The sequence below is a fragment of the Blastomyces dermatitidis genome (assembly GCF_000003525.1).
Source record: "Blastomyces dermatitidis ER-3 genomic scaffold supercont1.1, whole genome shotgun sequence".
Classification (NCBI taxonomy): Eukaryota; Fungi; Ascomycota; class Eurotiomycetes; order Onygenales; family Ajellomycetaceae; genus Blastomyces; species Blastomyces dermatitidis.
The window spans coordinates 8,814,706-8,830,694 of NW_025544774.1; the positions used below are offsets into that span (position 1 = coordinate 8,814,706).

Sequence of the window (15,989 nt, forward strand, 5' to 3'; positions counted from 1 at the left end):
AAGTAACTTACAACATCTTATAATATTTCAAATATAATATACTCTTTTTAAATAAGTAGTCACATCTTTTGAATTGATTAATGTTCTCAGTATATTTCAGAAGTATATTAACTGAATACTATAAGATTTTCTTAATAAGTTTGTATCTGCTTATCTCAATGACATTCTTATCTTTACTGATGAGTTTAGAAAAGAATATCAAGAGTATGTATAAAAAGTATTACAATAATTACAAGAAGCAGAACTATTAATAAATATTAATAAGTATGATTTTAAAGTCAAGAGTACAAAATATCTAGGTTTTATCATATTATTATTATTATTATTCTTTCATTATACTTATATGCAAGCGGAGCTTATAATGAGTCCTTGTGTGATGTTAAATACAGGTCAAGTGTTAATTATATAGAAGCAAATACAGGTGTTGAGATTATATCAAGATAATAAGAATATAGAAAAATACAAAGAAGTAACAATTAGATACATGTAATAATAACTTTTCAGCTCAGAAACATAGAGAAATCATTGAAGTGATTTATACACCTCTGTATTTATTAGAAACCTGAGGTGCTTGAGTTCTGAATTTAATGTATTTCATGCGGGTTTCGAACCCACGCGCCTTGGCTTCTCACGTCAAGGCGCTACTGAGTGGCGGCATTAACCATTCAGTCACTGAGGTAGGTTTTATTATAGAAGCTGATAAGAAAATCTGAATAAATTCTGAGAAGATCTTCATCATTCTTGAATGAGAAGCTTTATATACTGTGAAGAGTGGACAAAGCTTTATTGAATTTGCTAACTTCTATCAGTGATTTATATAAAACTTCTCAGATATCATGAGATCACTTATAAAACTTATTAAGAAAAACTCAGTATTTCAGTAATCAGTGAACACTGAAGCTGTATTTATACAGATGAAGAAGATATTCATTAATATCTCTCTACTAATAATATTTAACTCTGATTATGAAACAGTTGTTGAAGCTGACTTCTCTGACTATATTATAAAAAGAGTCATACTGTAATATAATAATAAAGATATCTTACAATTATGTATCTTCATATTTAAGAAACTGAGTCTCACTATGTAACTATGAAATCTATGATAAGAAACTTCTCATAATAGTACAATGTCTGAAAAAATGAGACTCTGAACTTCAAAGTATCTTCAAATTTAAGATAATCACATATTATGAGAATATCAAGTATTTTATACTTACTTACAAGTGTACTGAATAACAGATACAATAATCTGAGCTCTTAAGCTGTTTTCATTTCATAATACACTACTGCTCTAACAGTGAGAACTCAATAATAGATACTCTCTTCTAATGAGAGTAAGATATACTATTCAATATAACAGACACTCACTGAATGAACTGAGAGCACTAACTCTTAGATCTGAAAATACTAGTTAATTATAATTAAATAACTTATGACACTATACATACTTCTCTGATTAGAATATTCTCTCTCTGAACTATTACTAACACTGATATCTCAACTTCTTCTGAACCTACACTGAATGAACTGTGATATATAATAGCTTAAACTGACAAACTTCTCTAAGTACTTACTGAAGTAGTATATCAGAGAGGTTCCGACGGTTTCACTTTCTTTATTAAATGTTGAAAGAGTTGATCATGAGAAGATATCTCTCTAAAGAGAGAAGCTTGAATCTCTCATAGACTTGTAAATAAGTGAACTATCTAAAGAGAGAGAATATAAACAGCATTTGAAGAGAATCTCTACAATCAATTTAAAAAACTCTATCCTGATTTACTCAGATGGCTCAAAAAATGAGAATTTGAATAGATTAGGCACAGGCATTGCTTATACTGAAGATAATATCAAGTTTATCTCAGATTTCTAAAATTTAGGCTGTGAATCTGAAGCCGTTGATGCTAAACTATGTGTAATAGTGAAAGCTTGCAAACTTATTGAAATAAAATCTTATAAAAGAGAAAACATTTTGAAAGAGGTATGAATATTCTCTGATAGTCAAGCTGCTTTAAAAAGACTTAGAAATAGTCAGATTCATAATAATCAAATGAATCTTGAACTGATTTTAAATACTTTTTTAAAAATTGAAAAGAGAAGAATATCAAAACTGATAATTCATCTGCACTGAGTTCCTGCTTATATTAATATTCATGGCAATGAATTGGCTTATTCAGCTGTAAAAAGAAGTTCAGAATTAAGCAGCTCTATTTAAAAAACAGTGTTCTGATCTTTTATAAAGAGAAAGATAAAAGAATCTTGTTTAGATAAGTAAAATGAAAGCTGGCAGAAACAAAAGAAGAGTATATATTATTCAAGATTTGAAATAAAACTCAAGTGAAAATCTTGTTCAATTAAATGTAAAAAGAAAATATTCTCATCTATAATTCAGCTGAAACTAGGACATGGTTATTTCAAATCTTATACACAAAGATTTGATAATATATTTGATTTAATAGAATACTTATTTTGCAATGCAAATGAAAATTCTGAGTATATTGTAGTTAGACTGGCCGCCAGAATTATGAATTTCATGTTTAGTCTTATTTAGTCTGATCTCATACATTTCTTGACATGAATTCAGCTGGGACTAATCATTAAAAAATATGCAAAGTGACTATATATCAGATCTCAAAATGAAATCATGACTTAGAAAAAATAAGAAAGTAGTCTTATTTAATCTTATTTAGTCACATTCTTAGCATAAAGTTACTATTTTAGACATTTTAAGGTTCTTTTTAGACTATTTTTAATTTTTTAAAAAGTAACACTTTTTGATAACACTCAAATGAGATTTAAAGTCATTTAAAGCAATAAAAATAATTTAAATTGAGAAGTGCAAATCATGATCTTATTTAGAAAATGTGATAAGAGTAGACAGTAAGTCTCACTGAGACAGTATGAGACTACTATCTAATGTTAAAGCCATGTAATAGAATCAGTCAAATTGATAATAAAATCATCAAATACTCTGGTTCTGGTTTCAGACACGGTCACACGGTTAGTCTAATTGTAGTATACTGTGCATTATACAATAGTCTCAGAGTCAGATTGAAAGAGAAGTATAATTTAAATCAATTAAATATAAAGTTCTCATTCTCAACTGAGATAGAAATTAAATACTTAATAGACTTTCTATCAGAAACTCAAGCAGCTATAAGAAAATGACTGAATTCAGAAATACCTGAATATGAAGAGATGAAAATTAATCAGATATAGTCTGTTAAAACACCTATACACTATCTTTTAATAATTGTATTTTATTATAGACTCTCTTTACTTTTTCTTTTCTGTTCTTTTCTATCTACTTATTTAATATGTCTATCTCTAAGACTTTGTTCTCTTTTCTTTTATCATGATATTTTCAAATGATTTCAAAGTATCAGAAGGTGTTAAAATACTGCAATTTGTAAAGAGTTTTTATATTCTGAGCTGGAATTTTCTGATTTTGCATATCTGAAATTGATAAATGTATAATAGTTAACTCTATAGATATTAGAAAAACTCCGAGAACTAAAAGTTCTCAGATAGATATCATAGTCTCTGACTACATGCATCTATAATTGAAGAAGAAGAATAATAATAATAATCAAATTTTAATATTGAGTAAAAGTACATCATCTCTCATTCAAACTACTACTGCGTTTTATCTGAAAAATCTGAGATAAAATCAAGACTAGTAATTTATATAAGAAAAAGATTAATATCTTAATTTAATCTAAGATTGAATATTATATCTGACACTGATATTCTAGTGAGTGATATTATAAGTAAGCAGAATTAGTTTGATACTATACAACTTATAAATATCTATAATGAACAGTTATTAAAAGATAATAACAATACTTGAATAATTAAGGAAGAAATTTTAAATATAACTTCATTAAAAATCTCTACAATTGCAGGAGATTTCAATAGACATTATCTCTGATAAAGTTTATAATGCAGAAGAGTTGTAAGAGCATATAAGCTGATTAAATAAGCTTTTGAATACTTAATAAATTTAGTTAATAAGTTCAATTAATTGACTTTCTTTAGAAAAAGCATGAAATAGAAATTCATAATAGATTTAACTTTCATATTACAAAATTTAATTGAAAAAAGACTTATGAACTGATTTATTAATTGAAGTAAGAGATCAGAATCAGATCATGAAGTTATTCAATTTAATATTAAACTTAGTAAAACAGAAATGAGTGAAAACTCTCTTCTCTATAATCAATATAACTTTGAAAAAGCTGATTGAAAAGGAGTTGAAGAAAATATAAAACTGCTGAACTTTGAAAAACAGTATAAGCTCTATTGAAATCTGAGTCAAGATATCTTAAATAAAATGCTTGAGAATAGAGTAAATCTGATTACATCTATTCTTTTAACAAGTATTAGAAAGAATATTTCAAAGAAAACATTTTCTGAGTATTTTAAATTATAATGAAATGAGAATATCACTTCTAAAAGAAAAGAATTAATTACTGCTAAAAGAGATTGAAAGAATAGCTTAATATCTGATGAAAAGTTTAAAACTATCAGAAATGAATATTTTTCAGATATTAAAAAGCTAAAACAGACTATTAAAAACAAGTTTCTTAAAGAAGTATAAGAGAAGAGTTTTCAAAGATTTAACTATATTAAACAAGAAGTGTAGCAAAACTTTCAACTTTAGAATATGAATTTCAGAATAAATCATATACAGTGAATTCTTTTGAAGAAAAATATTAATTTTTTATGAAAATTCTCTTTCAAAACTAATCAAATTCAGAAGAAGAGAATATTTTATTTAATAAATATATTGATAGAAATGACTGAGAATAGTCTGAACTTATATAAGATAAACTAGAGTCAGCTATTTTCTTTAACTCAATTAAAACTACTGCAGATTCTGATTCAATCGATTATTTAATTATTTAAAATATATATTCATACTTAAAGAATAATTACTTTAAGCTCTTTTTAAATGTCTTGAAAAATGAATATCATTCTGAATGCTGAAGAGAAGTCACTGAAGTAATTCTTATAAAATTTAATAGAAAAACTTTAATTTCTAAGTTATACAGAGTAATGTCTCTATTAAACTGTCTGAGAAAGATTTTAGAAAAGATAATAGTTATTAAATTATCTTTTATTATCTTTATTAGTAATTCTCTTCTGTATAATGAATAAATAACCGTAGAAAATAATATTCTACAATTGACACTGTTCTTTCAGTTGTTTATAATATTCAAATAGTAATGATTGAAGATCTGATGTCAACTGCAGTTTTTATTGATACATAAAATCTATTTAATTATGTTTCAAAGTCAAAAATAATTCAAACTTTGAAGAAGTTAAAATTGTTACTTTTTCTTATAAAATAAGTTCATTATTTTATATTCAAAAGAATTAAACAATTATTTTTTGATGAAATAAAGCAAGGTAAAACTGAGATAAAAATAAAAGTATTATAAAAATCTTCAATCTCATCTGTTTTATTTACAATATACACTGCATATCTATTCAAGAACAGAGAGATGAAAATAGTAAAATCTTCAAGCTATGTAGATAATATTAATCTAGTCTACTATTTGAAAACAATCAAAGAGAATTTAGAAGTGATTGTAAAAGTAGTAAAGAAAATCTTTCTTAGAATAGATATCAATCAAATTCAATTTAATATAAATAAAGCTGAGTTAATTGACTTTTTTCTCAGATTCAATGAGAAAAATCTAAGTTTATCTCTTTTGAACAAAGAGATTAAACTCAGTTTGAATATCAGATGACTGAGAGTATGATTAAACCTCAAGTTGAAATTTAAATATTATATTCAACAAGGCACTATCAAAGCAGAAAGATTATTGAATAATATAAACAGACTATTAAATACAGAAAGAGATCTATTTTTTCAAGCTATAAAAAAATTATATATAGTCTGTATCATCTCAGTAGCTAATTATAAAGTTTAAATTTAATGAAATAATCAAAGAAAGTTTACTAAAGTCTTTCAAAGTCTGAAAAATTGAGTTTTGAGAAGAATTCTAAAAGTATTTAAATTATTCTTCATTAAAATAATAAAAATTGAAGCTTTAATTTCTTTATTTATTATTAGATTTGAGAATGTCTGTATAATCTATACTCTGAGAGATATAAAAATCATTTTAAATTATATAATCAGAGAAAGAGTTTCTTCTTCTTTTTCATTAATTAACTTAAAAAATAAACTTAACTGAAATAGATATCTGGATTAAAATGTAAATAATTATTTTAAGAAAATGTCTTCTTAACAATACAAGCTATGTTCAATAATCAAGAATCAATTTTTCTCTTTAAATGTTGAAAAAATTGAATATAAAAGAATATCTCTCAGAAGAGAAAAGCTAGAATCTCTTATAAATTTACAAATAAATAAACTATTAAAAGATAACGAATATGAACAGTATTTAGAAAAGATCTCTGCTATTAATATAAAAGACTCAATTCTGATTTATTCAGACAATTCAAAAAATGAGAATTTGAATAAATTAGATACAGATATTACTTATACTGAATATAATATTAATTTTATCTCAGATTTATAAAATTTAAGCAGTGAATCTGAACTTCTCAATACCTGAATTATTTACAATAGTGAAAACTTCAAACCTTATTGAGATAAATCTCATAGAAAAGAAACTAGTTTGAAATAGATATAAATATTTACTGACAGTCAAGCTGTTTTGAAACTACTAAGAAATAATCATATTTATAATAATAAAATGAATCTTGAACTGATTTTGAATTCTGTTAAGAGAATTTAAAAAAGAAGACAATTAAAAATGATAATTGAGTTTCTGCTTATATAAATATCTGTGACAATGAAATAACTAATTTATTGTTATTATTATTATTATTATTATTATTATTATTATTATTATTCTATTATACTTATATACAAGTAAAACTTAAAATGAGTTCTTATATGATGTTAAATACAGGCTAAGTGTTAATTATACAGAAGGAAATACAGGTGTTAAGATCATGTCAAGATAACAAGAACATAGAAAAATACAAAGAAGTGACAATTAAATACATACAATAATAACTTCTCAGCTCAGAAATATAGAACAATTTTATTGAAGTAATTTATTCATCTCTGTATTTATTAGAAACCTGAGATACTTGAGTTCTGAATTTAATATACTCTCTGCGGGTTTCAAACTCACACATCTTGATTTCTCATATCAAGATACTATCAGATGTCTGTATTAATCATTCAGAGTAAAAAAATAAATAATTTAACTGTAAAAAAGAATTTTAAATTAAGCAGATTTATTCAAAAACCAGTATTCTGATCTTTTATAAAGAGAAAAATAAAAGAATCTTACTTAAATAAATAAAATAAAAGCTGATAAAATTAATAGAAAAGTATACATTATTCAAAATTTGAAATAAAACTCAAGTGAAAATCTTATTTAATAAAATTTAAATAAAAAATATTCTTATCTATAATTCACCTGAGACTAGAATATAATTATTTCAAATCTTATATACAAAGATTTAATAATAGATTTGATTTAAACAAATATTTATTCTATAATTCAACTGAAAATTCTGAGTATATTGTAATACACTGTGTATTATACAATAATCTCAGAGTCAGATTGAAAGAGAAGTATGATTTAAATTAATTAAATATAAAATTCTTATTTTTAACTGAGATAAAAATTAAATACTTAATAGATTCTCTATCAGAAACTTAAGCAGTTATAAGAAAATAACTAAATTCAGAACTCTGTGAATATGAAAAGATGAAAATTAATTAAATTTAGTCTGATAAAATAGTTATATATTATTTTTATTCTTATCTCTCTTTTTATTTTATTTTATTTTCTTTTCTATTTACTTATTTAATATATCATCTTTAAGACTTTGTTTCTTTTCTTTTATTACGTTATTTTCTAAATAATTTCAAAGTATCAGAAAATGTTAAAAATACTGTAATTTGTAAAATATTTCTATATTCTGAGCTGAAATTTTCTGATTTTACATATCTCAAATTGATAAATGTATAATAATAATAATTATTATTATTATTCTTCTTTTATTATACTCATATGTACGCGGAGCTGATAATGAGTTCTTGCATGGCGTTAAATACAGGTCAAGTGTTAATTATACAGAAGAAAATACAGGTATTGAGATCATGTCAAGATAATAAGAACATAGAAAAATACAAAGAAGTGATAATTAAATACATGCAATAATAACTTCTCAGCTTAGAAATTAGCTTTATAGATACTAGAAAAACTCTAAGAATTAAAAGATTTCAGATTAATATTATACTTTACAACTATATATATTTATAATTGAAGAATAATAATAATAATAACTCTCAGATAAAAAATAATAATATTTAAAATAAATAAGTATTATATATTAGTATTATACAAAGTATATATTAATTAAATTAATTATATTAATAATTTAAATATTTTTATTAAAAATTATATAAAATAATAACTTATATCAAAAAACAGTTCTATACTCAGAAAATAATATATTTAAAAATACTCTATTTAGAAGAATTTTGTTCTTAATAATACTTTATATTTAAAAAGTTTATATTTAAAAGAAATATATTGAAAAATCTATAAAAGTAAAACTTATAATTTAAATGTTAAAAGTAATTAAATTGTATATAAATAATATATTAAATTTTATTAAAACTAGTATAATTAATATATATCTATATAATAAATATTATATAAAATTAAGTTTTTATATTAAAAATATTTGAAAAAAATTATTTAAAGTAAATATAATTACATATTTCTGTAATTAGTATAATTAAATAAATTATTAATAATAGTAATTTATAACAGTATTTTAATTTAATTTAAATAATATTTTTTTTTAAAATATTTCTCAGTATAAAAACTTAATTTTATATAATATTTATTATATTGATAATTATATATCTTAATTATACTAGTTTCAATATAGTTAATATACTATTATTTATAATTTAGTCAGTCTTTCAGAACTTTCAGATTATAAGCTTTATTTCATATATCTCTTAACATATAATTCTCTCAGTTGTATATAGAGCTACTCTGAGTATGAAGAATCTTCAGATATAGAGACTAGACTGACCGTGTGACTGTGTCTGAGACCAGAACCAGATTTTTTAATAATTTCATTATCAATTCAACTAGACTGACCGTGTGACCGTGTCTGGAACCAGGACCAGATTTTTTGATAGTCTCATTATCAATTTGACTGATCTCATTACACAGTTTTAACATTAGATAGTGGTCTTATACTGTCTCAGTGAGACTTACTGTCTACTCTTGTCACATTTTCCAAATGAGATCATGATTTTCACTTCTCAATTTAAATTATTTTTATTGCTTTAAATGACTTTAAATCTTATTTGAGCATTATCAAAAAGCATTACTTTTTAAAAAATTAAAAATAGTCTAAAAAAAACCTTAAAATGTCTAAAAATAGTAACTTTATGTCAAGAATGGGACTAAATGAGACCAAATGAGATCACTTTCTCATTTTTTTCAAGTCATGGTTTCATTTTAAGATCTGATATATAGTCACTTTACATGTTTTTTTGATAGTCAGTCCCAGCGGGATTCACGCCAAGAAATGTATGAGACCAGATCAAATGGAATCAAATGTGAAATTCATGGTCCCAGTGACCAGTCTAAATTCAACTGATCTCATTACACAGTTTTAACATTAGTTAGTAGTCTTATACTATCTTAGTGAGACTTACTGTCTACTCTTGTCACATTTTTCAAATGAGATCATGATTTTCACTTCTCAATTTAAATTATTTTTATTACTTTAAATAACTTTAAATCTTATTTAAGTGTTATCAAAAAGCATTATTTTTTAAAAAATTAAAAATAGTCTAAAAAAAACCTTAAAATGTCTAAAAATAGTAACTTTATATTAAGAATGAGACTAAATGAAATCAAATGAGGCCACTTTCTTATTTTTTTCAAGTCATGATTTCATTTTAAGATCTGATATATAGTTACTTTACCTGTTTTTTTAATAGCCAGTCTCAGCAGGATTCACGTCAAGAAATGTATGGGACCAGAGCAAATGGGATCAAACATGAAATTCATGGTCCCGACGGCCAGTCTAATAGAGACTCTCTGAGTATAAAGTACCTTTGAGTATAAAGATTTCTCTGTGTATAGAAAGCTCTCAGGTATAGAGTATCTTCAGATATAAAGAACTTCTAAGTATAGAGACTCTCTAAGTATAGAGTACCTTTGAGTATAGAGATCTCTTCATGTATAGAAAGCTCTCAGGTATAGAGACTCTCTGAGTATAGAGTACCTTTGAGTATAGAGATTTCTCTGTGTATAGAAAGCTGTCAGATATAGAGTATCTTCAGATATAGAAGAACTTCTGAGTATAGAGACTCTCTGAGTATAGAGTACCTTTGAGTATAGAGATTGTATAGAAAGCTCTCAGGTATAGAGTATCTCCAGGTATAGAAGAACCCCTGGGTATAGAGACTCTCTGAGTATAGAGTACCTTTTGAGTATAGAGATCTCTCCGCGTATAGAAAGCTCTCAGGTATAGAGACTCTCTGAGTATAGAGTACCTTTGAGTATAGAGAGTCCTCTGTGTATAGAAAGCTGTCGACTATAGAGTATCTCCTCGTATAGAAGAACCCCTGAGTATAGAGACTCTCTGAGCAGAGAGAACCTTTGAGTATAGAGATCCCTCCGCGTATAGAAAGCTCTCAGGTATAGAGACTCTCTGAGTATAGAGTACCTCTAGTATAGAGCTGCTCCGGGTATACCAAACCCCCGGGTATAGAGACTCTCTGAGTATACAGATCCCTCTGTGTATAGAAAGCTCTTAGGTATAGAGTACCTCTAGGTATATAGATATCTCTGGGTATTGAAGAACCTCCGGGTATAGAGTACCCCCAGGTATAGAGACCTTTTGATTATAGAAAGCCCCCAGGTATACAGACCCCTGGGTATAGAGAACCCCTGGGTATAGAGAACCCCTGGGTATAGAGAACCCCTGAGTATAGAGAACCCCTGGGTATAGAGAACCCCTGGGTATAGAGAACCCCTGGGTATAGAGAACCCCTGGGTATAGAGAACCCCTGGGTATAGAGTACCCCCGGGTATTGAGATTCCCGGGAATAGAGTCCCCCGGATATAGAGATCTCTCCGAGTATAGAGACCCCCTGGGTATAGAGTACCCCCGGATATACAGATCCCTGGGTATAAAGTCCCCTGAATATAGAGTTCCTCTGAGTAAAGTACTCTCAGATACAGAGTGCTTGAGTATAGAGTTTTGTCAGATATAGAGACTCTCTGAGTATAGAGCTCTTTTGATGTCAGCTATTTTATATAAATTTCAATAAGATGTTTGATAATACAATTAGTATTATTGATTTATTCTCATTGTAACAGTAGTATAAACTTCTCATTTAACTCAAATATCACTATAACCTGGTATATCAATTAATAATTTAAAAGTATTCTTTGGAAAATTCTTCAATAGTTTTATATGATTGATCTCTCAGAAATACTCTGCTCTATCTAAGTTATTTATATTACTGTGGTGAAGGATCTCAGCGCGGTTAAATTTTTCAGCACGGTTAAATTTTTCGTCAAGGCATCGCCTGGCATATATCCGCCGCGCCGCTGCCCATCTGATGGTGTAATGGGGACTGGTGTGTGCGCTTCTGGCGGCACGAGAACAGGAGCAGCGGAACCACAATAATAATAACCACAAGAATAAGAACCACAAGAATAAGAACCACAACAAGAATAGATATACACACACACACACACACGCACAAGAATATCACTAATTGAACACGTAGGAAACACCACACACAAGAATCATCACTAAAAATTGAATGGATATATATATGCAGGGAAGCCCGGCGAAAGGTTGTTCCAATCCGAGGTCGTCTGAGGCCGAGATCCCCACTACATATCTCCCTCCCCCCTTAAGTTGCCGACCATGCAACCCAGAACCAATATAAAATAGGAAAAATACAGACAGGGAATCAATAAATCAAGAATCAAAGAAAAGGGAAAAAGAATGGCAGGAAAGGAAAGAGAACGGCTGCAAAGGAAGAGAATAAACAGATTCGCGGAGCAGCGGGAACATGAAAAACCGAAAATAGAGGCAGAAGGTTGGTAACTAGGCGGTAACGTTAACTAGTTAGTTAATTGTGGAAGCTGCGGCTGACATGGGCACCCATGATTGGTTGAATCATTTGATGCCCCTGGGCCGGGAAAACCTCATTGGCTGTTGAGCCATCTACCGCGTGGTAATATCCATTCCATCATGTTCGACATCCCACATTCAACATCCTCCCACACCACATTCAACATCATCCAACATCACATTCCACATCCAACATCACATTTCACATCATCCCACACCACATTCATCATCATAATCATCAACCACAAAGATTCTCCAATTGTTGATCACCTTCATCTCCAGGTGAAAGGGACAGCAGATGGGACGCGGGGAGGAATAGGTGGTGAAACACGGGTGGGAACAGTCATGATATGCTGGCTTAGGACTGGCTCAATAGAGGTGATATATGGTTCATATTTATTGCGAGGAATTCTTGGACCGCGATTGACAACATTACTCACATAGTATTTCCCATGCATATCTCTATAGATCTTCCCCTGGTCAAGGAGCCGGTTGATCTTCAAACACTGTGGAACATTATGGCTTGAGTCTCCACAACCCCAGCAATTCAATCAATCAAAACCAGGATCATTCAGCATATTGATAGAATGAGAACAATCAACAGGTCCACAGGTGGGAGGAATCCTTGAGGCAGCCACAGGTTGTGTCATAGATTGCACCTTCTGTCTTTGAATTCTGGCGATCACAAGAGACAAAGAATTCATCTGGCCAACCAGGTTCTCTAGAACATCATTATCCACGCGCTGCTTATCAATATCAGAAACAGGGATGGGAATTGCAGGTATAGTTCTCATATTCATCATCACAGGGACAGCAGGAATTGCAGGAACAGCAGAAATCACAGGAATGGCAGGAATTGCAGACAGACTCAACATAGGACAGGAAAGCACATTCAACATTGATCTAGATGCAGAACTGGCAGGGGCATTTGACATTGATGATTTCAACACAGGTGGATCAGACACAGAGCAGGGAAAAGAATTGATTGACAGAATTCTCACAATATCCTTCTTTGTTTTCTGCAATCTCATCACAGCATTGCAAATCTTCAGCAATTCTCATTAAGATTGGCTAGCGACCTGATCAAATCCAGCAATGCAAAAAGCTTTCTCACAAACATCCTCTGGAAGACCTTGCAGGAACCATATACACACAACTGATTGATGCAGCTCATTCCTTTGAATCAACTGCATTGTAATACCACAGAATTGACAGCAATACACAAGAATATTCTGATCAGAATGCATCTTGCTAGAAAGTATACAAAGGTATGACTGATTATACATCTGTTGATGTGAGTCTTCGCGCCAGAAATCTGCAAGCAGTTGTCTGCTAACTCCATCCCATGTCTTATGATTCAACATCAATTGATCAACATATCTCTGTAGTTTCATTGAGCAATAGTTCTGTAGTAAAGGCAAATCAATATCTGCAACATGGTGCAAGGTTCTCATCATTTCAAATCGGTTCACAAATGTGGTAACATCCTTTCCATCAAAGAACAGGGCACCGGGGGTCCCAGGCATTGGCATTGGCATTATGATTCAGCAAGGCATTCCGGCAGCAGGGGTTGTTGCAGGGGTCGTCGAGGTAGAATCCGCAGCAGCCATCTTATCATTACTAACCCCCTTCTTCGGAACAGGTGTATTGACAGTGGAATCCGAATGGGAATACTTGGGAGACACGCGATTCAAAAGAGAATACACAAGAGGATTCTTCTCACACAAAAGAAAAAGATCAACAGCACTGTCAATATCAAGGTTCTTCCGCGGGAGGTTCAAGTCATCAAGGAAAAGAAGGAATCTCAATAGCTGGCTCAGGGCTTTCTTCCCATCATCATCCTCATCCTGCCGTGGGCGAATAGGGGGATCAACATCAGCAGAATTTCTCATCAATTCACAGTGGCGTTCAACATGACCGATCAGACACTTCCAGAAGAAGACAATAGCAAATGAGATGCTCAACAAAAGAAGGAAAAGAACAGAAATCACAACAAAGAGGAAAAACATCATCAACATTCTCATCATCACTGCTGCCTGCTCATCCATTCTCCCTCATTGGGAACACCAATGTAATGGTGCAGGTGATGTGTGCTTCTGGCGGCACGAGAACAGGAGCAGCGGAACCACGATAATAATAACCACAAGAATAAGAACCACAAGAATAAGAACCACAACAAGAATAGATACACACACACACACACACGCACAAGAATATCACTAATTGAACACATAGGAAACACCTCACACAAGAATCATCACTAAGAATTGAGTGTTGGGGATGTTGTATGTTTTGATGATGACGGATCGCGCGGCGGAGCCAGATATATTTATGCAGGGAAGCTCAGTGAAAGGTTGTTTCAATCCCAGATCACTCTGAGAGTCTGAGATCGAGATTCCATATATGTCACATGTGTGATGCTTTTTCATATGTGATATGAGATTCTTTTGCCGCAGGTGTATGCAATTCTTATTCTCAAAGTGAAGAGTTTTCTTTTTGTTGTATGCAGTATTGTGTCTTTGATTTAATTATACATTTCTTTTCTCTAGTCAGTTCTTTTCTCATGTCTTTTCTATTGCTGTTCAAATAGATTGTTTAATATAATACTCAGTGATATCACTATTCTCTACCTGCTGTCAGAAGCGCATACTTTCATTCTTACTTAATTACTACTATTCTATAATAGAAATCTTGAGTATACTAGTAAATATTAAAATACACATAATTCAATCTTTTAAAATATTACTTCAAAATCTCACTTTTAAAGTTTTAGTCAAAATAAAAACACGGATAATTAGCTTGTAATACTGCAGATTTAAGTTATATAAAGCTGAAATCTGATTGACACTCTGTAAATGTTTAAATTGACAAAGTCAGTTCTGAATATAACAAAGCGAAATATAAGTAGAAAGTTATCAGAAAAAAGAGGTCATATGCTATAAACATTACTAACATTGTATTACTACTATATTTCTTATTATTATCAGCTTACTACAAAGCTTGTCTAATACTTGCTTATACTAGCTCTCTTGACTCGCATATTTATTTTACTATAAATAGCTCTATCTTTTGTATGAAATTAGATATAATAGATAGTGTATGAATAATATAAGAAGAAGATCTTGATATATATAAGATTTATATATCTTTAACATATTCATCTGTGACACTTATTCTGACTAGACTGACCGGTGAGATTATGAATTTCATATTTGATCTCATTTAATCTGATCTCATACATTTCTTGATGTGAGTCTCATCAGAATCAAGTCTTAAAAAAATCTGAAAATGAATCATTTCTGAGAGAAATGACATGAAAAATGACTAGAATTAATTCAAGAACAGTGAAATAAGAGTAATTTCTCAGAATAAACTATAAAAGATAAAATCATTCTTTCAAAATCAGAATGAGACTGAGACTGAAGATTAAAATCAGTCTCATTCAGTTCATTCAGTAATTGCTTATATAATCAGAATTTGATAATAATTATTAATAACACTCATGAAATAACTAAATATGTAAGAGGCCTACGCCGAATAGATCAGTATAATATTAATAGATCTTATATAACAAAGATAAAAATGTTAAAGAAGAAAGAAAAGAGAAAGTGCGAGAATCAGTGATCAAGATGAATATTTATACATGTATGTGATGAAGCTTCAGAGTGGAAGAATATACACGCGTTCATAGCAGCTAAGAATTAATGATTGAGAATGACTGAGAATTGAAGCATACGCATTCATAGCAGCTGAGAATCAGCAATTGAGAATGACTGAGAATCAGAGCATACATGAAATCTGTGAAG

The 15,989-nt window shown here is 29.3% G+C and overlaps 1 protein-coding gene across 1 annotated transcript; it reads right to left on the reverse strand.

Moving 5' to 3' along the window:
• Positions 1–12,988: 12,988 nt before the first annotated feature.
• Positions 12,989–14,299, reverse strand: BDCG_01174 (uncharacterized protein). The gene has a single exon (XM_045416679.1). It carries the CDS (start codon positions 14,229–14,231, stop codon positions 13,728–13,730), a length of 504 nt encoding a protein of 167 aa, XP_045272347.1. The 5' UTR covers positions 14,232–14,299; the 3' UTR covers positions 12,989–13,727.
• Positions 14,300–15,989: the final 1,690 nt, after the last annotated feature.